The sequence below is a fragment of the Cupressus sempervirens genome, chromosome 4 (assembly GCF_028749045.1).
Source record: "Cupressus sempervirens isolate cs-2001-9-10 chromosome 4, ASM2874904v1, whole genome shotgun sequence".
NCBI lineage: Eukaryota > Viridiplantae > Streptophyta > Pinopsida > Cupressales > Cupressaceae > Cupressus > Cupressus sempervirens.
The window spans coordinates 629,969,974-629,997,174 of NC_143121.1; the positions used below are offsets into that span (position 1 = coordinate 629,969,974).

Sequence of the window (27,201 nt, forward strand, 5' to 3'; positions counted from 1 at the left end):
GTTTGAGAGGGTGGTGTTGGTGATTTTTGCTTTGATTTATCTTTTTTCACCTTTGACACTAACCTATCAGCCTCTTGTTCTTTTAACATGCCTACTATTTGAGGAGTTGGCAACCCCTTTTTACCTCCCTCTGGGGGGCCCTCACACATGCTAATCCCTTGACCTGGTGGGCCTATCAAATGATGTTTAACCCGGTAATATGAGCTTCTATATTGGTTTTGGCAAAAATTCCAATTCCATATATACCCTCCCCCTCTAGCGCATTGGTCAATTCCTGATGTATACTTCCACAAAGGAGAGCTTTTATCAATTTTAAATCTTTGGGATCCCACCCCACCCACTAAACCTTGACTACTCATTGTATGATTCTTGCAATCTATAAAAAAAAAAATTAAAATACTTCAAAACTTATACAAAACTTGATAAAAAAATTAGAACAATAAATATTAAAAAAACTAAAAACAAACTATGAAAGAAGCAAAAGGAAGGATCAAATGCATACCTGGAACATGCAGCACTGATTATTTGAAGGATTTGAGACTCCACAAACAATCTCTACAACCTTCTTTTCAAACTTGCAAAATGGCCACACCAAAATGAGAGAGCAAAATGAGAAAGCAAATGAGAGATTAGATGAATGAAAAGTATCTAATATGCCTTCCTTTAGGGTTTGAAAAAAAAAAAAAAAAAAATTGAAATCCCCATTTTAAAATGTTTTTATGGCCACTTTATGGCCCCACATGCCACGGGTCCTCCCGGATTCGGCCGGGTCCGCGGGGAGTCCAGGCAGGGTCCGCGATTGGGCCTGTGGGTCCGCCCATGTCCGTGACTCGGGCTCGAATCTGGACTCGAACCCAAGCTCCGAGGTCCAAACCCGACAACTCAAGAATAACATTCTTACTAGCAAATTCAATTGCCAAGCACATGTTTTCCTTTTGGTTGTGTGGATCAGATTTCAATATCAAAATCCTCTTGATGTCGTTTTCACAATGTACACGGGAATGTACAACCACTGTAATGTGCTATGTCTTATCATCTTCAGTTATTATTGTCAGAGTGTACATAACTGCAAAGGGTTTATCAACTTCACAAGCTATAGACTCCAAAAGACCTCTAACAATTTGATGCCTTCTATCTGCTGATAGTTGAAATGATGGATAGGCAAGATATCCAAGGATAATCATACACAGAGCTTTTTTGAACAGACCTTCTCCTAGTGAAAGTCTATGCAAATAGATGACAGTTGAAATGGACACCTCCATTTTCTCTAGTGCTTGTGATATTTTTCAAGCTCCAAGAGTCTGATTAATTGACAGACTCTGATGATCCCATTGTTGAGACTGGGAAGACCCAGTTAACATTCACCTTGGTTGCAATTAACACATGATATGCTTGTGAGCCTAGATGTCAGATGTTGATGATGAATACTCATCATCTACAAGTAGCTCAAGTAGTGAGAAAGTCTTTAGTGCACATGTACTTAGAAATAATATTTTTGGGGATCTTATGATGATTCCTGAGATTGTTGAGACTAGGAAGACCTAATGAACATTCACCTTAGTTGTACTAAACACATGATATACATGTAAGCCTATGTCAGATGATGATGAATACTCACCATCTACTAGTAGCTGAAGTAGTGACGAATACCCGATACCTATGATGATATATGCAATATGGATTCCAATTATCATCCAGCTTCATAAAATAGGAAAGAAAACATCCCACCATAAAAAGTAGCATACAGACCTATCTAGCAATCATATTGTGTTGAAGATGGCTTTTGATATCAAATGAGGATGATGATGAATACTCACCATCTACTAGTAACTCAAGTAGTGACAGAAGGTCTTTAGTGTACATGTACGAAGAAACAAAATTTAGAGTGATCTTATGGGATCTTAAGGGGTCCTAATGTCTCTTTCAACACACTAGGACCCCTCATGACCCCTTTCAATACATTAGAGCCAACAAATCACTGGAAGCACTTATATTTGTCAATAGGGAAGATACACCCATTGGATCTGCAATAATCTTAGATATCTCACCTCAATTAATGTCATGTCGGTTTTGAGGCTTTCTCTCAACTAGACCTCCTTGTCCTTCTATAGTACCTACATGAAAATAGAAATCTAAAGTTCAGTGATAAGCTCTACAGATACCTTCAAAAAGAAGGTGCACTGAAACACAACTTATCATGATCTTATAAAAAGATATAGGAGGGATGACAACAAATAAAGCATTCTAGTTGTCAGAAACCATATCAAACCTGCTTAATTCAAAAAATGTTATTTTTATCTTGACTTGATGTCTCTGTCCATCTCTACTAGTCTATCCTTGTTCTTGCTCTTGCCACTATGAAGAGTTTTGTGAATTGGGATTCAATGGTTGTACAAAAGCTTCATGAGGAATCCAAAAGAAATATTTATTTCTCAAAAACAACAATATTTAACCCCATTAAGATACTACATACCCCATTAACATGCAAAGTCATAACTACATACTTAAACCCAAATACTTATACAAACATTTGTTACAATGGAAACAAGCTTATGTTTACAAGTGACCAAATGATAGCAACATATGAAATTAAGTGTACTGCATATGATAATGATGGTTGCATTTCCATGACCTCAAAATCTAGTGGTGGTGGTATATTGACGGGATATGACGATTCCTGATATTGTTGAGACTAGGAAGACCTAGTTAACATTCAGTTGCACTTAACACATGATATGCATGTTAGCCTATTTCAAATGATGATGATGAATACTCGCCATCTACTAGTAGCTCAAGTAGTCATGGAAAACTTGTGATGAAGATGGCACCTACATTCACCAAAGCGCTTATCAACAAGTTTCATTATTTCAAGATCCACACTAAATTGGCTATCAATGCCGAGCATCAATTTTTCTTTCATCTTGGGAAAAGCTTCAATAATTTTCTGGCCATTCGAGAAGAATATTGCTATAGGTTTCCTTGTTTGTCATAGCGATGCACCCTTGGCTTAATTTCAGACCCTTCTTCCTATTCTTGACATACACACAAAAACCCATCACTGAACTTTCCTAAAAAATTTAAATCAAAGAGAAAGTTGAGTGAAATGAATAGACGTGCCTCAGATCCTTCACAGGAAGCCTCTCTCATTTCTTCAGAAGGTGATTTATCTTCTAGTTCAACCAGAAGAATCTCTCTCCTATATCCTAACCTTACATTGTATTGTTGCATTGTAATTAGGTCTGCCTTGTAAGGGTCACCATTTGGATGAACAACAAACTGCTTCCCTCTTTGAGTTTATGGTGTTTTCCATTTACGATTGATCTCATAATCATTGTCCATTTGAAGAGATGGGTGTATATGGTTTGGTTGCTTCCCAAATATGGCTTCTTCACCTGTGCTTATCATGCTAGCCTGATTTTACTATCCCTCTTCTCATATTAGTTGTTTTTCGATATTTATTTGTTAATATATATGTGTGTGTAGATGTAAACATATTTATTCATATATGTATACATATGTAAATATTCACTTATGTGTTTCTTCATTTTTACTACTTAAATTTGCCATTTTTATACAATAGCATGACTCTTTCATTTGTATATATTAATTTATATACATATATATAGATATATAGATATATATTCATAGATGTCAATGAATTCATTTATATCTTCAATTCCTGTTATCCAATGATGCTTCTTCGATTATAGTATCGATTAGATGTTCTGAAATTTCGTTTTCATAGTCCCTCATGGAGTTAGTGGAGATTCATTCTTACTTTGTTTTTAGGCCCACCTGAGGCTCCTTAGGCTGATAGAATTTTGCTTAATCCTGGATATGTACAGGATAACTCTTGGGTCCCCTATAAATTTCACTAGTCCAGGTGGTGTTTCTTATGATCAAGCTCTTACTGATATTAGACTCTTTGTATGACTAGACATGTATTGAGGCAAGTGACGTGACATCTCTTACCACTAGTCCAGAGCGGTTCTTCATTTTTCTTTTTAGTATCAGGATTGAATAAGTCTCGGGCAGGCTAGAAGTTTTCTTTACTCTGTTCTTTCCTACTAGTGGCTACACAAAATGGAATTTTAAAAATGTAAAACAAATAAAAAATTAATAATATAAAATATGGCTTTGGCCTTTTATTGAGCAAAATATATATATCGATAGATAGATAGATAGATAGATAGATTATATTATTATTAATTTGTTCATTGATTCTGTTTTTATTATTTATTATTAAATATTGTTCTGGAAAGGGGACATTCTATTAGCATCAATTTCATAGGCACAACTAGCATTATCATCAAGGAACACTTAAAAATGTAAGCAATTGGCAAGACTTCTAGACATCCACCATACATTTACATCCTCCAAAATGTAAAGTAATAGTTTTAAATTTTAATCATAGAAATCCAAGATTTCTACGAGTCAACTCCAATTCAAAATTGTCAACAACATTTAACAGCTTGCAAAGCATAGCTGACAGATTAATATTTCCATACTGACAATCAAAGGTCAATAAAACTGCCTGGTCAAAGCGGTAGTAAATCAATAGACTAAATGCAGCCAAAATGGGCATATGCAAAAGCAAACAGAGATTTTAAACATCGTAATTACTAATTACAGTATCAATGAGGAAATTTAAATTATTTTTTCTTTTGAATGTAATGATCTTTTCTTACACTTGAAACATCCTATAAACCTTTTTGTGATATAAGAATCACTATAGCACAACAATTAGCATTATTTGCAAATTGCAGAAAAATATGACCACTATCAAACAAACCTCCTCTTGATTAGTAGGATTCCAGCAAACAGCATCAAGCTTCTCAGAAGTACAAATCTCCACTATGGGTTGTGTTTCATCCCTGAAGTCTATTTGGAATAAGAAAACAGAAAATTGTAAGAACACAATGAATGGTCAAAAAAGAAAATAAAATTGGATATAAAAGAATGGCTTCAACAAAGTAGCATGAAGAAAATAATTCTCCATAAGTAAACATGGGATGTATAATTACAAGTTATATTTCACACAGTAATTTCTGAAATTGTTAAAAACAGGATGATTGATTGTATTAACAATGAACTCTTAAACAGAGATTACAATAGCTAAAATTAGCGTGAACAAAAGAGCAAGGCCGTCTTAATAAAATCAACATCTATATAATGTCCCCTGATATATTAGACCAGATAACTTTAACTAACCCATGTTTAGATTTACATTGAACTGAATTGCTTAAGGCATATTGGTTTAATTATTACTATTATAATGTAAGCCAAAGAACTATATGTATCTTTTCAACAAGAGATTCATGCTAACCTTATTATTAATTCAGTCTACGAAGGATGCTTGGACGTAATCAGATTGCTTGGACAACAATCCTCAATAGGTTCTCCCTCAAAATTTACAGATAGCGCACTTGAGCCTTTCTTGGGCCAATGCCCGCAAGGCGCTCAGGGTCACTGATCCCCGCACTATTTTGGGAATATAATGTATTGGCTGGAATTTACTATAGCCTCTCCCTGAATATGTCTCTGATCTCCCTTCTTAGTTGCTAAATTTAATAATAAGTTCAGCCTATATATCTGATGATTTACACAATAACCATTCTTAAAAGGAGTTTCAGAATGATATAAATACTTAATATGGAATTCTATAATTATAATGCAATAGTTGTTATTGTTCTATGTCCTGGTATTATTCTTAGCCTGACCGATGAAGGTTACTGAGATATAATTATGTAATATTGAAGTACTGTAGAGTAAAACCCCACTGATTTCTAGTTTACAGTGCTCTCTTTTAAATTCTTTTATTTTTAATTTGCAGAACTTCCATACTCCTTTCCTATATTTCCTTCAATGGTTCCTGAAAGACTTATGAGAGTGCTGGCTTATATCCAGCATTTGGAATGTTTAGCCACTTGGGCTAGTAGACACGTCTATTTTAATCGCACTGGTTGATAATGCTATTTTTATTTGCTTTTCCCATTATCGTATTGACTAATCATACGAACTAAAATAAATATTAATCACAGTATAATTAGTAATTGCCGTCTACATAATAAAGACTCGACATGTGGAGGGAATATGCCATCTTGTATGTTCATCAACAATGGTATAGTTTATTAAACTATACCCATCGCTGATCTAGATTGTAGTTGTCAAAGAGTCATGTTCAGATGCCTACATAGACTTGTTGCTGTCAGCTGGGCTACTTTCCTTCATTGATTCGATTAATTATTTAAATAATTAATAATCATTTATTATTAATACCTATCTATTAATAATTATTTATTTAATAATCAATAATTATTTATTTATTATTTCATAATTGTTTATTCAATTACTCAATTGATGTCTGATCTATATATTTTTTATTGATCTATGTTAATTTCTTAAATCTAGTAGTGTAAATCTAGATCTGATCTATTTACCTAGCTACTATATTTAAGGAATTAACATGGTATCAGAGCTGTAAGCTCTAAAAGAAAAGCACAAGACAGATATGGCAGCCAGTAGTCTCAGGTTTGAGGACAGGCTAGATCGAGTTTCAAACTCCTTGCCATGGAAGGCAACAGTCATACTGCTTTTCAAAGAGCAAGACTTGTGGGAGAATGTAGAAAAGGTTCTTCCACTACAAACAGATCTTGCACTTCAGGCAGGACAGGATAAGGACACTAAAGAACAAAGGGTCATTCTAGATGTTGTAAATGATCACTTGATTCCGCATATAGAAGAAAAGACGAAAGCCAAGGACATGTTTGATGCCTTAGTTTGTCTCTTTCAAAGTAACAATATGAACCGGAAGATGGTTTTGAAGAACAAGCTCCACGAGTGTCGGATGACCAAATCTGATTATGTTACCAGTTACCTTATGAGGATCACACAGATCCCTGATGAGCTTGCACCAATTGAAGAAAAGATCTTGGATGACGAGCTGGTGAATGTAACTCTAAATGGTTTCACCAAGTCATGGGAACCATTTGTGAAGGGAATTTGTGCTCGAGAAAACATTCCAGATTGGCAGAGGCTATGGGATGATTGTATTCAAGAGAAGACTCGTGAGGAAATTAGATCCAACAAGCAAGGAGGTGGTAACGAAAACTTGCCCCCATAACCAAGACTAAGAAAAGCAAAGGGAAATCTTTCCCCAAAAAAGGTAACAATTATGGAGAAGGACATCATCCTAAAAAGAAGAAGACTTGAGCAAGATCAAGTGCTTTGTTTGCCATATGGTCATTGTGCTTCTCAATGTCCAGAGAAGAAGAAAGGCACAGGACAGACACAACAAATAGCAGCAGCAGAGACTCAATTGAGTGAATTTGCTAAAAAGTTTGAGAACGATTTTTCCCTTGTAGCTTGTCTTTCTACCAGCACTATTGTTAGAAGTGCTTGGTACTTGGACAATGGTGCCTCTCGTCACAAGACTAAAGCACAAGAGTTGTTCAGTCAACTTTCTGAGTATGAATCAAGGATCATTGCGGACCTTCGCAGTTAAGGGATAAGAAATCATGAAGTTTCAGCTTGAGTCACGAGGATCAATTGATACTCAGGAAGTGTTGTATGTACCTGGTTTGAAGAAGAACTTGTTGTCCATCTTAATTATGGAGGAAAAAGGTTACACAACTACCTTCCAGAAAGGTCAAGTGTTTATATGCCGAGAGGAAGCCAATCCAAACAGAGTTGTGAGGATTGGAGTTAGCGAAGGCAACTTATACAGGCTACAAGGCAACTCCATTGAGGCACCAGTGCATAACAGTGAAAGCTTGTGTGAGTTGTGGCACAAGAAGATGAGGCACCTCCATCATAAAGCACTACCTATATTAAGACAGATGGTCACTGGACTTCCAGAGTTTAGTCTGGAGCAAGAAGGGATATGTAAAGGTTGTGCTCTTGGCAAAAATGTCAAAGTTTCATTTCCCAATAGTGAAACTCAATCCAAAGAGATTTTGGATCTCATACATTATGATGTCTGTGGGCCTATGTCAATGACATCAACAAGTGGTGCGTCCTATTATGTGACCTTCATTGATGATTTCTCCATGAAGACTAGGATCTACTTCATGAAAGACCAAAGATGAGGCCTTCACTCTATTCAAGAAGTTCAAAGCTCAAGTGGAGAATCTGGTAGGGAAGAAGATCAAGGTGTTGAGATTAGACAACAGGGGTGAATATACCTCAAATGAGTTCAGAGATTTCTGCAAGACCCCAGGTGAGAAGACAAGAACCCAGAGAAAGCATTCGCGGGGATCAAACGAGAGATGGGACATCTTAGGATTTTTGGTTGTCCAATCTATATTCGTGTGCCTCTAGACAAAAGGACAAAGTTGGAGCCCTTATGTGAGAAGGGCATTCTTGTGGGATACAATGAAGAGTCAAAAGCCTACAAGGTCTTTATACCAACACAACGGAGGACAGTTGTGAGCAAGGATGTCAAGTTTGAAGAGCCTCCAAGAAATCTCATGATCCACCGATAGTTGTAGAGGATATTTTGCAGAAGGATTCAAAAGGTAAGAAAAGTTCACAAACTTCTAGTACAAAGGGCCAAACTTCAAGAGAGGGACAATTAAACCCTTCTAAATTAGTTAGAAGGCCCAAATGGTTTGAGAAGATCTTGACAGATGCTTAGGAACATGTTGAGGCTCCCATAACCACATTCAAGGAGAATAGGCATCCACAGAAGTTTTCGACGTATATGGCCTTGATAACCAACTTCATTGACGCAAAGCCTTCCAGCTTTGAGGAAGCAGCTAGCCAACAAGTGTGGAGAGATGCCATGGTGGAGGAGCAAACAATCTATTTATTTATTAAATTGTCTACTAGTCTATAAATAGAATTGAATGAAAAAAACTAAAAAGAAAGCCTATATTACCATTAACTACAGTTCTAAAAGAACTAGTTTAATTTGTTTTTCCTCACATGCTTTTCAACACAAATTACAAGAAAAATATACTCCCTCGAAAGTTTGCTCTAATACCATGAAATTGTTAAAAATAGGATGATTGATTGTATTAACAATGAACTCTTAAATAGAAATTACAATGGCTAAAAATAGCGTGAACAAAAAAGCAAGGTTGTCTTAATAAAGACGTACACAAATAGAACTAAATGAGCAAATTAAAAAGAAAGCCTACATGACCATAAACTACGGTTCTAGAAGACCTAGCTAAATATAGCGGTATACTAAAAGTATTTTAAATTCTAGTAATTTCTAGTGCTACCTTATTGATAAACAAATAAATGAAAGGAAAAAAAGCATGTATACATTATGAAAAAAAATACAAATAAAAAATACTGTAATGGAAACCCTCTATGGAGTTTGTCTCATCCATTGCTTGAATAAAAAGTGAGTCTAAATACTATTGGTGTGATTGTTACATAGCCACGACAGCTGAGTTTCATTAAAATATACCTCAATAGCATACTATTAGACATGATGCCTTTTTCAAAGGCACATTCCATATTTTGGATATAATTTGGAATGAAAGATATTTCATTATTTAATGGAAAACCTTTGAGGTTTTCAGCTAAAAATTTCTTCAGTATCACGTGCATACAGAATATCAAGTTCACCAATCCTTATAAAATTAATGGGCAATTTATAGAGGCCACTTTGGATGCAATCTGAAGATAGACAACAAAGATATCCTGTATTTTCAAACTAAAGGAAAAGTATTAAGTAAAAGCAGTTTGTATTACCAGTTTTCTTCCTTGCATCCTTCAATTGAGTACCTATATAACATTTAAAAGTGACACATTAGAAAAGTTAATGGTTAATAGAAATCAATAATCAGAAGAGTTTTTCATGTGTATATTGTTGAAACCAATTAACTAGAACATTACTTGCACATTTGCAATAAAGACTTTCATAATCATGCACTTTCAAGCATCCTGTATTTGTTACTGATGCCAAGTAGATTCCCTGTGAAAACAAAAGACTTTATATTAAATTCTGCACTTTTGTAGCAGGGAATAAAATAACTGCAGTATAATAGGATCCCTTAACATATTCATTAGTAATAAAAGAGGTAAATAATTGTGCTCATAGTCTAAAATACAGCATAAGACTTTAGACAATTCCTTAGCTCCATGGAAATCAAAAATAAAAGATCTAATGCAGGAGGAAAAATAAATTTATGTAATTATCAATCAATAACTTCCTATATAATAGTGAATCCTCACAATGACAGCAGCCAATGTAAAACCACAATCAAAAAACTAAGTCTTCCTCAATGAACACAGAGACAAAACTAAAGAAGACAATACAGAAGCTTGTCTTTCCATGAGTTCTATTGCACATTGCTTGATGTTTTGCTTTCATTAAAGTTGTTTTGCTTTCATTAAGAAGAGCAAGTTCAAATCGCTGAAACACGTGCTTGCCTGTAAATCGGGTAATACTTTGCATTCCATTCTGATCATCAAATACTGAGGCCAGATGCAAATCCTAGCTGAATTTGACAAGAACTATTTGTTCAATTTTGGAACCTTAGATAAGATTAAATCATCATCATGCTTACAAAGGTACCATTACCCGCTTAGAATACTTTTTAGGGAGCAACACACAAACCTCATATCAGGTTAACATTACAAAACAAAATGTCCAAAAACGACCATATATGATCAATAACTCACAACCCGTGGTCCATTCATTTCAAAATTACACAATTGACACTACTCCATACTTCTAATATTCTTCTCTAATCGGCTATATTTAGCCAACAACAGTATCAAAATATCCTAAGCAACAAAAAAACCATGAGTAATTTAACACAGAAAATAGAGCACATCAAAGAATCAACTCATAACACCATAGATTTCCAACAAGCAAATGCTCTCAACACCTAATTCACTATTTGAGTCTTATTGCACAGAAACCCATCCAAATCTTTGGACTTTGCAGGTCTACACAATCCTATGTGCAAACAACATTGTATTGTCCCTTTTAGGGACAACGAAATGCTGGACAAATAGACAGTGTCTCCTGTCTCCCTTCAGACTCAGGCCATGGACTAACTGCCTTACATGGATCTCTGTTTATCTCTTGCATTTGCATTGCGCGTTAACAGGTTGATCTTTTGGCTCAATACAAAACGTGTTTTTTGGTATCAGAGTTAGCTCATGGATTCAAATTCCTTTAATGTTAAGGAGGAGATTGTTGGATTAATCACCAGTATCTTCCTTCAGATTCAAGACATGGACTAACTGCCTACCATGGATCCGTTTATCTGTGGTTTTTGTATCCAAGAACAAGAGCTAGGAAGAAGCATAAGTTTTTTTGCACAAACTGAAGATTAGAGCTTTTACAAAGAATGGAATTTCCAGTCTCTGCAATCCTCACGCCATATATCTGTTTCAGATGGAAGCAAAAGATTCTACTTGAGCTCAAAAGTAGAAGCTTGTATCTAATAGTCATGGTAACAAAGGTTGAACCAAATTCTGCAGTTCAAAAATCCTCTGGTGTAACAACAAATGTGTTCCAACATGAAATATAACCACCAAAATGCAATTATCAAATAACACTTGTAATGTCCCCTTATGTAATCTCTTGTGATTATGAGACTATATTCTTATAATTCATTTGCAAGAGACTTCCATATACACTATTTATAAAAACAAAATATGATATCTTGATTCTTTGCATGATTTAAATTGATAATACCACTTATGTAATAATGATAATCTTTCAACTAAATTATCTTTATGAGCTACTATGTATTGAAGCAGTATGATCAATATACTCTAACTTCAAGAATCTTGCATCATACAATCAATACATATGCAATGGTTATCTTTATATTCAGATCTGTGATAAATGAACCTTATCAATGTTCAAGTCTTATGTTGTTGCAATGGTTATCTACTTATGTCTGCTGTGGATACTAACTGTGATTTGCAATGTAAAATGCTTAGCCACCATGATGTTATGGATTTAATCCTTCTGCCTTGGATATAGCTGTGTAAATCATAAAATTGATATTCTCCATATCCTTCTGGCAATGATACAATAGTTGTTGTTCCTGATAAGACATTAGAAGTATGCAATGATACTGCAGTTTTGTCTGATCAGACCTCCCACTTCAATGTGATTACTTGTCTGATATACTGATTAGAATGGCTCTCTTAGTGATGTTCATGATTGATGTCTATAGGTATATGCAACCGATTGCCTTAAGAAGACTACTGCTCAATCAAACCAATCCAACTATGGATGATAATAAAAATAGAAATAATCAATGGTCCTTCTGAAATGGTGTTTTGAAAGTCCTTTTAGGTGTGATGAAGAGATATGATCATTGATTTGAAACTCTTCGTTTCCTCTAGTAGATCACGCCTATTTGTCTAATGATTAATAACTGTGTGACCACTACTCCTCTCCTCACTAATATTAGTTAATCTTATTTGCTAAAACAAGGACAAAGCATAACTGGACCCTGGTCGATATTTATGTGCACTGAATATTATAATCACTCGTTCTTAGATATCAATTGCTATGATTTAGTAGGTGTCTATCCTTTTAGATGATTGCTTATTTTCATTTGAAGCCTTCTCCAATAATTTGAAAAGAAACTTTCCATATGCTTGCTCATGTTTGGTGAACGCTTTTATCTTTGATATCATCAAACTTCAATATGATCGCACCTCAAATCAACATCGCTGTATAACCTAATGTCATATTGATCACTGTACTATTTGATTATTCCATAACTGAATCATACTTCTCAAACTGGTTGCATACATAAGAATGGCTTCTAAAATTAATAGTAGTCTCCCTTCATAAAGACACCACTGCATATGACATAGCTGTCAATATTACAGAATATCGATCACTTGTGATTTATTTTTTTAATCACCATTAGAATCTAATCTGAATTTATAAGTGTTTCTGACATACATACAATTTGAGTGATAGAAACTAAACAGTAATACAGTTTACTAAACCTTAAGATATAATAAAGACTAATAAATCATATGCTTAGCAAATGCTAAAATAGGCCAACCATATTTCGGTGGTACACAAAATTTTCCTTGTGATGTACACAAAAATTGTGTGATAAAAATAAAAAATAGAGGATTGAAATATTATTATGTAAGTAAGCTCAACTTTACCAATCATCTTCCCCTCAATAAAACCAAAGAGCAGTTGATTTGGGGAAAATGTATCGTAATAGAAAAACTTGTTATAGTGCCTAAACATGATTACTTCTTACCTTGTTCATGTGTGGGTGGGTCATTCTTTAGATTGTCTAACCAAAATAATGAAGATCCATGTCACTTTAGGAAATGTTCATCACTGTATTCTCCCTTGATGAGTAAATGCAGCAAATTGATTTCCTTGCCTGTGCAAAACCTGACCACCTTTTTTACACCAAGCTCAACACCTAAATAGAAACTCTTGTGCTAAGGCAAATAAAGATTAGGCTCAGTCCATGATTATTGGTATCCATTTAGCACTAAAAATTAGGCCACAAAATATCAAAAAAGGGGAACAGATAGGAAAGTTTGAAAAAGATGAATCCAAGGATGGAACATTTTGGTTCAATGCCCATTATTGTGCCTAGTGCAAAAAAAGTCGATGTCATGTCTACTCAGGTCTTGTGATGTGTTTTATGACTCACTAAATAGTCGAGACAAAATATCAAATTATCTTATCCTCTTTTGATCAAAGTTGTTTGTGTTAAGATTGTGGAAGATCACACAACAAACTCCAAGATTGCTTTCCTGTTAGGTCTTGACTATGGATAATCTCAATTGTTAATGTGATTTTCTAAATATCACAAGGGGCCTTACGTATGCTTCACTTGAATTGATTCCAAATCATACTAGATGCAAGCTACCAAAAGATATCGCAATAGAGTACTTGTTGATATTTTCACGGAATATGAGGAAAGGAAAGCAAAAGGGTTCAAAAATTCTAATCTACTCCTAAGGGAAATGACAAAAATGAATATTGTTTTGGAGAAAATATTCCTCAACAACCATGTTCCTCTTCACCAAGTTATAGTCAAAGTGTGTGAATGATAGAAATTAAGCATACATAGGAATGGGATTCGGGGTAACTTTGCACGACTTACAATTAGTAAACCGTCAAAAGTAGGAACCAAGGAATTCATCAAAACATCATTGCATTCTCCATAGAAATCATAACACTTGATCTAAATAAGGTAATTATGAAGCCAGACACATCAAATTACCACCAAACTTCAATGAAAATTCTATTGTCTCAATAGCTCTTACCAACAATCTCAAAGCTCCACTATTTTACAAAGGAGAAGTAAGGCCTTTATATAGGGCCCCAAATAGAACGGGTGGCCTAGATCATAACAATAATGATGGCCCAAATTTAGGCATCTCAACATTAATTAGATTAGGGAAAGGAAAAGAGAATTTGATTAATGCAAACCACAAAAGAAATGCTTAGGAAGAGAAGGCTTCCAACAACCAACAACACAAACACCGACAAACAAGAACCAACCACCACAAAACATGAGAGAGCAAAAGTACAGAAAAAGACGAAGAAACTATACTAGCAACACCCTCTCATCAAGCAAGGAAGGAACTAGAGCATCAAGGTGGCTAGAAAACAACCACTAGAAAGAACAGCCGAAGAGTTCCAAAAACCCCCAGCACAAAAAGGCAAAGCACAACAAAAGAAGGAAGTGTGAATGCCTCACACAAAGCCAAGGAGAAGAAAGAACAAAGAAGCCATAAACAGGCCAGATAAGGAGAACCTAATCCACTAGACATGAAAGGCCAAAGTATTGGGGAGAAGACGAAAAAACCAAAATGAAAGCAACACCACGACTAAGAAGAACAAGTGCCAAAACTGCCAAAAGCAAGAAATCCAGAACCCCAGTACACCAAAACCCACACAACAAAAATGAGTCAGTGGACAAATCCAAACCAAACCAGCCCAGAAGAAGAGAACCCCAATCCAACTTCCCAACACACAAACAGAAGAGGAAAAGGACTCAATGCAACAACCTAACATCTTCCCACCAGCAGCAAACCACCTCCAAAGTTCAAGCCTCCACATCAAAAGGGCTTCTACCTCAACAAGAAGCGAGAAAGATGAAAATAGAGAAAGAATGTAGTACGTAATAAAGTAATGTTGTATATAAGCATTAGTTTTGCTTTGTTGGGATGGGTAGTTAGAAAGCAAGAGGGTGCAGCCGTTGGTTTCCCAACCAACCCACCATGATATAAGGACTTTGGATTATAGATGATGTACTCGTGTTTTTGGTAATCAATAAAGTAATAGTATTTCCTCGCCATTTAGAATTTTGGTAATGAATGTTTTGTTGGTACTATTGAATCCATGTTATATTATTTTGTATATTGTGCAATGATAACCATTCTACATTTTGGCGTCTTGCCTAAGTCTGAACCTAGAGCTTGCTGGCTAGGCAGGATGGAGTAATGGGAAGACCCTTCCTACCACGTATACAAGTAACAAACAGTGACAAAGAAGAGGAGTAAATAACCAGAGAAGACTAGGTGACACGAGATCTAGTAGTGGCTTGGGAAGTTTCAGTCGACTATTACATACAAAGGGAAGCCCAAGAGAGAGTGTTTCTAGAAAGCATGGTACGACACGAGCTCTCGATAGCAGCAGCGATGTATGACCTACTTGGACGAATCCCTTGACTATTGGCAAGGAATTTGGTGCGTGTGGAGGAAGAAAGAGCAGAAATGTAAAGAGAATGAAGAAGACAACAAGTGCTCCAACAGTTCCCCCAGAGGACAAAGGACATAGAGAAGCCTAAAAATCCAAGGAAGGTAACTAGACACAAACAATTCATAGCCCTACTTCCAAATAAATATCCCAAGCGAGTCCAGAAGAAGAAATCGAGGAGGGAGTCACCCTACAAAATCTCCGCTTCCACCAACAGGATGAAAGACATTGCAACTTGAGGGGACTAGTGAACCACTCTTATAGTACAAACCTAATTGAAGAAAGGTTAATTGAAAATACAATAAAATGTATGTTTACCGTACTGGGGTAAATAGATTAACGCACACAGACAATGAACAAGAACAGCAACAACAGTACTCCTTTTATTATTCGCATATGCCAAGACATTACATTATGCTTCTGATGATTCTTACAATGATCCCGGAGGGTGTATAAATACTTTCCGAAAAACCTTCTTGAAGGGGTCTGTCGGCTACATGACAATTACCGAATGGCCCGTCGGCCACATAACAAGAACCTTCCCAAAGGGACCCGTCGGCTACATAACAATAACCTTCCAGAAGGGACCCATCGGCTACACAATATCTACTGATGACAAGGTATAGCCAACTTGGCTATTTCGAAAGCACCCCGAAGAAATGAAGGGTGGCAAAATCATGAAACCCCCCCCCCCCCCAACGAAGAGAGCATCAGGAGGAACAAAGCTTAAGCCAGACTAAAGGAGAAGGAGAATCAAAAGGCGAAGAAGATATCACTGGACCAAGAAGGGGAGTCCCAACAAGAGGGAACGTCTCGATGGGAGAGAACGTCCCAACAATAGGGAAGGGCGGTAGGAAAATGGTGTTAGACAAACAAAAACTCCCTAGATTTAGTGGGGAAGGATTGGAGGATCCCACATGTAGTTGTAAAACATGTATAACTACATGGTAGGCCAATGGAAAAAATGATGCCGATGAATGGTTGAAAGCATTCCCAGCCACGTCAAGAGGAATAGCTATTTACTAGTATATAGACTTGAAGGCTGCAATGAAGACAAAATGGAAGGACCTTTGTACCGCCTTTGAGGAGGAATTTAGACTTCTACGTGACGATGATGAGATAGTCACAAAGATCTATAATACATAGCAAGGGAAAAAAGAATCTGTCAAAGCTTATAGCAGGAGACTCAAGGAATTGATATGAAAGTTGGATAAATAAACATGTCGATCGATTAAAGAAGAGGTGGTTTATTGATGGATTAACCCTGTCCCTGAGAAGAAAAATGAAAATTGTACCACCATCATCCTTGCCGGCGCGTGCTCCCATGCAATGGATATAGAAAGTGAGAACAAAACTTCTAAAGCCAAGAGACATGGAAGCTAGAGCGAAAGTTTAGAGGAGAGTGGGGATGAATCTAAGACTATCCAAGCCCTGAGGAAAGACATGATGAGGCTAATGAAGGAAGTAACAAGGACTAAGGAGGAGAAAGTGAAGGGAGGGCATTAGAAAGCATGGATCAGTTTTTGCAAATGTAATTACGCTGCCATGGTTATTGGTATGTTCCAAATGCAGATCCCAATCTCTCATAAATATAAGAGTAGGAGACACGTCTCTATGATTAATCATTATTACTTAACAATATAATTATAACATATGTATTATATAATATGCATATATATAATATTATATAATATATATATTATATAAACATTGTATGTTACAATTAAATCAATCCAATTGTAGCTATAATCTTAACACTCGCTCTTAGCTAGGGCGGATTTGTAATGGAACACATTATGCTCTCAAGTACATGTAAAGATATCATCTCAATATAAGGCCAAATTTCTCAACACTCCCTCTTTAGCAAAAAAAATTGAAGCAATTATAATATAAGACTTAAACACCACTTTAAGTGTGGTCTAAGACAAATTTAAGTTATGGTGTCCAACAAGATCCGACCTGAAGAACCATAACAATTGATTTTCATGGTCTCCCACAAAATCCGGCCCAAAGAACCATAGTGAGTTGATTATCAAGTTGTCCAAAAAAATCTGGCCCGAAGAGCCATAATAAGTTGGTTATCAATGTGTCCAACAAAATCCGGCCCGAACAACCATGATAACAATTGCTCCAACAAATTTTGGTGTTAGGAGATAGATCAACTATTGATAAAGTTGTCACCTTTCATAACTCACAATTGCAAAAAAATAATCTTTCCATGACAACAACTTAACAAAGTTTGTTATGATACATTCGTTATCATGACTTTCAACACTCTAGGATGATAACTTAATGAAGTCTATCATGATAACAAGTCTACCATTTATAAGATCATCATCTTACAATGATTAATGAAAGATTATCACCTTCATTACATATCATATGCAAAATAGTAACCACCAGAACCAAGTCAAAGGGTGGTCAAAGACTTTCACCTCAATTCTCTCTTACAGAGAAGAATGCATTACAAGGAATTTCAATTATAACTTCACCTCATAGAGAAGATATCATTTCCAAAGGATTGCACCTCAAAATTCTCCCTCTAAACATTGATCTTGGGAAATCAAGTCCTCTAGTTACTTCCTCAAAAGCTCTCTTCACCCAAGGATGCCTGACTCTTTGAATCTAATATCAATCTTTTGATTTACTAGTGATAAGTCAATACTTCCTCATGATGCACTCAAGAGTAGGTCCATCAAAATCATGTAGTCATACACGTGTATTTCTAGAATCCCTCTGAGTATTAATCTTTTAAGCTCCTGCGTTGCCTTTAGAAGAAGTGTCATACTCCCTCTTAACGTAGAAGAATCTCATAATCTCAATAATGAAAGATGTTTGCTTCAAGAGCCTCACTTTATTCTGATCTATAGTGGAAATAAATATCTATTAAATGTGTTCAGACCTTGCTTTTACGGCATATCATCAAATGTCACAGACTCATCCTCCACAACATTGTTTTGGCCAAGTTTGGAGCTCATCCTTTCATACTTGCAACCATTTTTTACTTGATTTGATTTCTCTATCGGCTTTGAGGATTTAGCTATTGACCGACACAGATATTATGTAATGTCCCCTTTTTAGCATTCATAGCATGATGTTGTCGTTAGCCTATTTTCCCACGGTCTTGTAGGCTAATCAGGACATTAAAGGGGCTTAGAGGCCATTTGGCCTAGATAATTTCAGTTGCAAGTCTTTCTGAGGGGTTTTGAGGCAACTTTGGGCATACTTACTATTTATAGTAAGTCATCTTGGATATGATCAGACATCCTGTGGCAGCAGTATGTCGATGGTAATTATTCAAAATCGACAAGAAGACTTGTTTATCATTGATAAGATTTGTTATGCACTAATAAAGCTATTTTATAAAGTTAAATTTAAATATTTAACTTTATTAATGCATAGACTATAGTTTGTGTGAAATATTTAAATTAAAAGAGTCCCTTTTATTTTATAACACATTGGAGACATAAGTTACATAAAGGGAGTTATCTTTTATCCCACATTGAGAAAATGAAAGATGGAGCTCTTGTGAGAACACTATAAAAGAAATGGAAGAGCTTCTATTTTAGCATGCTTGGAAATATCAAAGAAATTGAGAAATTTGTTGAAGATTATGTCTCAATAGTTTGGAGGACGAAATCCATTCAAGCTGGAAATCTTGACGCCATTGAAAGATATGGTCTTGAGATTCAACATAGTAGCAATCCGAAAAAGCGGAACCGAAAAAGCAGGCTAAAAAAAGCGGGTACGAAAAAGTTGTCCGAAAAAAGCGGAACTGAAAAAGAAGGCTAAAAAAGCGAGTGCGAAAAAGCAGGCCGAAAAAGCAGTTCGAAAAAAGCGAAGTAGAAAGGGCAGCATAGGAGAAAATTATTACAGCCATCTAGAACCAGGTTCTTTGTTATGTATTGTTTTTTAGGGTGTTATAAGCTTTCAGCTGTAAGTGTGCATTATACCAGCATTATCATTTTGTAATCCATGTAAATCCCAAAGTCTTGGCCATATTTCATGAGCATTGTAATTTTCATTGCAATTAAGAAGATAATAGTTGCTGGTGCCATCTAAGCAATTTAATATCATTATTTATCAGCTAGTTAGTTTGCATACCAACTATTTGTAAAAATGTCAGTTGGCTGTAGGTGTTCATTTCTCATGCTTAGATCATATATATGCACTAAATATTGTCAAAATTAGTAGCACACTCATGTTAGGTCATTGTGTACTCCATTGTAGTCTTCTAGCACAAGATTCTCATTGATGCAAATTGAAGAAAAAGTCATTTGAAGCTAGCTGAAATACTATATCAGTCATACGTCCCTTGCATGTGAATTGTTTGATGAAATTCCTTGAGCTTTCATCAGCATTTTTGAGGGCAGATTTGAGGAGGGTTATTACAGTGGTATCAGAGCTTGCTTGCAAAGTGTTTGATGAAATGTCAAACAACTGAAGTATAAAGATTATTGATGTTTGAAGAAGTTATAACCTATTGGGGTTATTACAGTGGTATCAGAGCTATAAGTCCTGCCATCCTGTGGAGGTCTTATTGGGAATTTGGAATAGCCAGATAGAGAGAAAAATGTTCGACAAAATGAATGCCGGTCCAGATCAGGGAAAGGAAAGATTCTTATAGCTATTAGACACCTTAGCACAGGGACAGCGATCAGCAGAGCAGAGAGCACAGGAACAGAATCAGAGATTGGAGCTTATGATGCAAATGATGGCTCGTCAAATGGGGTTCAATGCTAATGTGGGCGGAGGAAATAATCAGAATGGTAATAACCAGAGTGGTAATAATCAGGATAGGATACATAATGGAGGCGAACAAGTTGGGAACAATTTCGGTCATGCACCCAACAAACTAGGACAGTGAGTTCGACGCCCATTATTCCCACATTTCCTCCTAGAGCTCTAGTGCAGCCCGTACCAGAGCCCCAGATCACTGATATACAGGACCAGCTGAGGAGAGATTGGGAAGCCAGAGGTCCAGATTTTATTGCTGCAATTACCTTTAGGGAGTATATAGATGTGCGGATGAAGCACATGCCATGTGGACATGACAGGAACCAGAGCTATGAGCTACGGAAGAAAGTAGGAAAACTTCAGTTACCATATTATGATGGCTCGGGGAAGTCTACAGCAAGAGCTTGGGTTCAAAGGCTTGACACATACTTTCAAATGAACCCTATGCCTGAGGAAGAAGCTATTAAGTATGCAGCAATTCACCTAGATGGGTTAGCACACGAGTGGTGGCATCATGGTATGGTCACTATGGGTCATGCACACATTACCTCATATGTGCAGTTTAAGGAGAGATTGATTGAACATTTTGATAGGCCTAAGGATCGTGCCTTCCCTATGACAGGCAGAAACTTGTATGAGGAGTTTAACAGACCTGTTGATTCGATACATGGAGACATTAGCACATCTTCAAGTAATGGTTTATCTGCATCATCTTCACAGGCAGAAGGGGTTACAGATGTTGTGCAGATTGAGCCAGTTGCATCAGAAGGTGATATCACAAGCTCATCGGATTGCGTGATTGACACTGATAGTGATTACAGCACAATTGGACTGGATGAAGTTACAGCAGTTGAGGATACTGTCATGTTTGAGGATAGTACAGTTGATCAAAAAGTGAGCATTCGGGACTTTGCAGAAAATGAGTATCAGGCACAGTTGGATGCTTCTTCACATGAGATAGAGGCTATTACCTCTTCACTTGGTTTGGCAAGCTAGCTGAAGATAGGGGACAAGGATATTGTCGCAGCTTTATCTCATCATGACAGGATGCATGGATTGATTGAGAATCACATTTGGATGATTCAACTGCAGGAGAGACAGAAAGGAGTCACAACAGGTTCTTCTTGTGACGACTTACAGCAGATCAAGGAAGGCATGGAGGCAATGAAGGTAAGTTACATACACCTACTTTCGGATTGCGATCATCTCCTTAATCTTGCAAGGATCTATTTAGATGCATTGAAGAAGGAAGAGGAGGAGGTTGAACGACTTTCTCATGAGCTGGAGGATACTCGGAATTCCTTGGTGTGTATTCAGTTGCCTCTCCAAGATTCTGAGAGACATGTGGACAAGCTTTGTCTTGAGGTGAGCTCAGTTCGGGAGTTAGCACATATAGCAGGGACTCAGTTTTCTTTTACAGCCTGGTCACATGTTGATGATTTCTCAGAGATGACAGAGTTTATAGGAGAGTCCAGGGATCTAAGTATTACAGATGATAGCTATTCTGAGGTTACTCCTTTGGACAGTGTACCAAGGATAGAGTATAGGAGTTTGACCAATTGCCACAATCATGTGTCTAGTCAGTTGAGAGTTGGCAAGAGAGACATTGCTATTGCGTGCGAACATTTTGATGCTGCTCGCCAATTGTTAGCAGTTTATGGATGGGGGTCTCCTACTAGTGATGAGCAGGGAGGCAGGTATCTTTCCTTGACAGAAATCCAATCTTTATGGGAGGCTATTAGGATTCTGAGACAGAATTATATGTAGTTGGTAGCCGACAGAGATTATCTTATGCAATGGGGGAGTATAGCATACGAAGCATTATTGGCCAAGGAAGATGAGGTGAGTGAGCTTACTCAGCAGCTCGAGGTGACTTTTGAGATTCTTGAGAGTACACAGTTGGCTTTCGAGGAGTCACAATTTCATTTGGCTAAGGTGACCGTGGAGTTAGAGCAACTGCAGTCTTTACCAGATTCTGTACAGTCACAAGCTGTGGTGTCTGGTGATCCGAGGATGTCCATGGTCGAGATTGTCAAAGACAGTGGAGATGGGAATGCATCCATCCTTGATACTAACATTGGCATATCGGGTTCGTTCCCACTAGAGTCGGGATCAGTTGAATTGGGTGCTGCAGCAGAATGTTGTGGTGTGCTTGACATGGTGGTGGCCTCTAGTACTGATGGCACAAAGACTAGAGATGTTGTATCAAAGATCATTTGTGATATTAGCGAGCCGGCAGTTGGCATGGTTCCTGCTAGTAATACTACTCTCTTGGTGATGTCTTTGGAGGTAGTAGTCAGTTCCAGCATGGTTAATGATCGATTGCAGTCTAAGCCACTGACTAAGATTGGCACATTCTATTAGCATTACACTGTGAGGTATGCTTGTCAATTTACCTTTGATGACCATGTTAATGAGATGATGATACAGAGATGTACTTTGGTTCCTAGTGCTTGTCATCAGTTATGGGACGGTTTGATGCCTCAGGATGAGAGTTGTGATGGGCATGACATGGCGATAGGTTTTGCGGTTGACAGCTTGATAATACATGACTTAGAGCAGGAGTTTGGGAGTGATGCTTCAGCGGTTGTTGTTATTGATCCTACTCCTTTGGCTATGACATCTCCTGACTTAGCTGGTGATCAATCACAGTGGGTTGTATCACTTGTTCGTGGTGAGCTGTTGACTGAGGTTGGTTCTTTTTATCAGCATTATACTGCAAGGTACGTACATCAGTTAGCATTTGATCCTTGTGTTGAGGAGTTGATGGCAAGCAAAATTGGTTTGGGTTCCATTTATTGCTGTTTATCTTGTGATGTCTTTTCACCATCAGCGGTGCATGGGAGTTATGGTTATGAGACAGTAGTCGGTGATCTGCAGAGTTGTGTTGACTGCAAGAGTTGTACAGTGTGTGGATTCTCTATACTTGGTACAGTTTCATTCGGGAGCGTTCACCATTGTTGCAGAGTTGGATTATACATTCCGTATAGGCCAGTGGGATGCGTTGATGGTATTTACTGTGTTGGCAGCTTGATTTGCCCACTTTACTTGGGTTCTGATGTTCTAAGAGTTTGTGTCTCGTGGGTTTCTGACTGTGGCAGTTGTGATTTTGGAGTTTGGTTGAGCTGTAATTGTCAGTTTGATTATGGATTCCTCTTGGTTATATTGCAGAGGATATTGCAGGAGCCTATGTTAATTAACAGTGGTATAGTTCATGTCTACATTTGGGATCCAGGTGGATTGATTGGGTTGTTGTTCGACCATTGCTTGGGGACAAGCAATTTTGGGAAGGGCGGACTGTAATGTCCCCTTTTTAGCATTCATACCATGATGTTGTCATTAGCCTATTTCCCCACGGTCCCGTAGGTTAACCAAGACATTAAAGGGGCTTAGAGGCCATTTGGCCTAGATAACTTCAGTTGCAGGTCTTTCTGAGGGGTTTTGAGGCAACTTTGGGCATACTTACTATTTATAGTAAGTCATCTTGGATATGGTCGGACATCCTGTGGCAGCGGTATGTCGATGGTAATTGTTCAAAATCGACAAGAAGACTTGTTTATCATTGATAAGATTTGTTATGCACTAATAAAGCTATTTTATAAAGTTAAATTTAAATATTTAACTTTATTAATGCATAGACTATAGTTTGTGGAAAATATTTAAATTAAAAGAGTCCCCTTTATTTTATAACACATTGGAGACATAAGTTACATAAAGGGAGTTATCTTTTATCCCACATTGAGAAAATGAAAGATGGAGCTCTTGTGAGAACACTATAAAAGAAATGGAAGAGCTTCTATTTTAGCATGCTTGGAAATATCAAAGAAATTGGGAAATTTGTTGGAGATTATGTTTCAATTGTTTGGAGGACGAAATCCCTTCAAGCGGGAAATCTTGACGCCATTGAAAGATATGGTCTTGAGATTCAACATAGTAGCAGTCCGAAAAAGCGGAACCGAAAAAGCAAGCTGAAAAAAGCGGGTACGAAAAAGCTGTCCGAAAAAAGCGGAACCGAAAAAGCAGGCTAAAAAAGTGGGTGCGAAAAAGCAGGCCAAAAAAGCAGTTCGAAAAAAGCGAAGTAGAAGGGGCAGCATAGGAGAAAATTATTACAGCCATCTACAACCAAGTTCTTTGTTATGTATTGTTTTTTAGGGTGTTATAAGCTTTCAGCTGTAAGTGTGCATTATACCAGCATTATCATTTTGTAATCCATGTAAATGCCAAAGTCTTGGCCATATTTCATGAGCATTGTAATTTTCATTGCAATTAAGAAGATAATAGTTGCTGGTGCCATCTAAACAATTTAATATCATTATTTATCAGCTAGTTCGTTTGCATACCAACTGTTTGTAAAAATGTCAGTTGGTTGTAGGTGTTCATTTCTCATTCTTAGATCATATATATGCACTGAATATTGTCAAAATTAGTAGCACACTCATGTTAGGTCATTGTGTAGTCCAATGTAGTCTTCTAGCACAAGATTCTCATTGATGCAAATTGAAGAAAAAGTCATTTGAAGCTAGCTGAAATACTGTATCAGTCATACGTCCCTTGCATGTGAATTGTTTCATGAAATTCCTTGAGCTTTCATCAGCATTTTTGAGGGCAGATTTGAGGAGGGTTATTACATATTCTAACTTGTCTTATTGTTCTTCTATTGCAATTATGAGATCCGACACTAGCACTAGATCTCGTTGTTGGTATGCACAGGCCACCTCTCTCTTGAGTTCGATCAAGGTCGAGATTGATCGTCTACCTCTTTACCAGTTTTTGATGGATGCTCCTGCTCACCTCCGAATAAGCATGTCAAACAAGATATTTATAGACAATACATTATCACTACATGGCATAATCCTCTTGGTGGATTACGTCCAAAGATGGCTTTCTATGCTAAGCATTTTCTTAAGATCTAGACTAGTATTATTGTCTTCCCTGCTTATCTTTATCGACGCTAGAGTCACGCTTTGAGATTCTCTTTGGGCTCATTCAGAGTTGGCTCTCACCGTATTCAGGTTCAAATTGATCACAATATTGTTAGAGAGGACCGTATCTGTCAACTGTGTACTTTATCTGAGGTGGAGACCGAGACTTACTTTATATTTCACTCTCCTATCTACTACGAGATCAGAGGGAGGTTTTACTGCCCATTCAGAGATTTCTTTTCTCTTTCAACGTTCTTTACTTATATTGACCAATGGTGCCTTACACTTTACCTACAAGAGGCCACCCAGCTCCGAGAACATACCATGCAATCACTCATACCTCAAGGTCATATTTCAACCCAACTCGTCACTACCTTTTTCTCTCCCCTGTCTTCTCCACGGGGCGTGAAAAGGCCTTTTAGCACTATTCATCCTAGATCATTCTGGCATTGTACCAATCTCTCCAAGCAGCGACACCCATCTAATGGTTACCAACATCGATCAATGAATCTTGATCTTTCATGGCTCTACCCTTCTGTGGCTAACTTCTTTGTACCAAGGAAGGATCCTAAATCCTTACCTTGGTTTTTTTGGTTGTGTATCGTATTTTGTTTCTTCTTTGACATCATTTTGTGCTCTTGCTTTGATCGACTCTTTTGTTTGTATGCTCAGTCCCATAATCCCTTGTGCTTTCTTATTGGACATTAATATCATTATCTTATCTTATCTAACTTGATAGTTTTCCTGTCTACCATATCTCTTACATAATGGTAAGGAATTTCAATATGCTTGGACCTGTCATGAAAAACTGAATTCACAGAAAGCTTGATGGAACTCTAATTGTCAAAGTGAATAATAGTGGGATTCATAAGTTAACCAAATAACCCCACAAGTAACTTTCTAAGCCAAACTGTTTCCCAAGAGGCCATTGTTGCTGCAATGTATTCAACTTTTATGGAACTCTGTGCTACTGATGCTTTCTGCATATCCATGATATCATCGCTAAACCTAAACTGAAATAGCATCCTGAAGTGTTTTTCCTATCAGTAACACTTCCAGAACAATATGAGTCTACAAACCCATGTAAGTCCAAGTCAACTTTCTCATACTTGAGCCCAAGGTTAAGAGTGCCTTATAAATATCTCACAATGTGTTTGACTACAACTAATTGAATCGCCTTTCGCTCACACATAAACTAACTTAAGTCATTAACAGCATAGCAAATATCAGGTCTTGTATTTACCAAGTACATAAGAGACCCAATCATCTATCTGTAAAGAGTAGAATCTATGAAAGATGATTCTGTTGTTGCTTCCTTATGTTTGTGTAGATTAGTCTCCATTCGAGAAGACATAGGTCTGCAATTCCACAATCCAAATCTCTTCAAGATGTCTAATGTATACTTTCCTTGATTAAGTATGATGCTATCAAAGTTTTCCCATACTTCCCGTCCTAGGAAGTAATGAAGAAGTCTTAAATCTTTCATATCAAATTCTTTGATTAGATATTTCTTGCATTGATCTATAAGATGATCATCACCTGTTATTGGTAAATCATCAACATATAGTATCAAAATTATCATATCATCCTTATTACTTTTATAATAAAGATTTGGATCAACTTCATTCTTAGAGAATCCTAAGCTGGTGAGATATGTATCAATTCATTCATACCATGCCCTGAGAGCCTGTTTAAGCCCATAGAGAGATTTCTTGAATTCACAAACAAAGATTCTAGCATTATGAGTTTCAAATCCTTCAAGTTGTTCTAGATATACCTCTCCTGTAATCTTTCCATTCAAAAATGTTGTTTTCACATCCATCTAATGTACTTTCCATCCCTTCAATATTGCAATAGCTAGGA

General features: G+C 36.9%; 1 protein-coding gene across 2 annotated transcripts in view; it reads right to left on the minus strand.

Annotated features, from left to right (window-relative positions):
- The window catches only part of LOC149562804 (Transducin/WD40 repeat-like superfamily protein), a 293,154-nt gene that overhangs the window by 158,205 nt on the left and 107,748 nt on the right, over window positions 1-27,201 (minus strand). For both annotated transcript variants that reach the window (XM_089826267.1, XM_089826268.1), the window contains exons 5-7: window positions 9,850-9,928; window positions 9,706-9,738; window positions 4,793-4,881 (exon numbers count right to left, since the gene is read on the minus strand). In XM_089826267.1, the coding sequence (XP_089682393.1) occupies window positions 4,793-4,881; window positions 9,706-9,738; window positions 9,850-9,928 (201 nt within the window). The remainder of the gene's footprint in view (window positions 1-4,792; window positions 4,882-9,705; window positions 9,739-9,849; window positions 9,929-27,201) is intronic.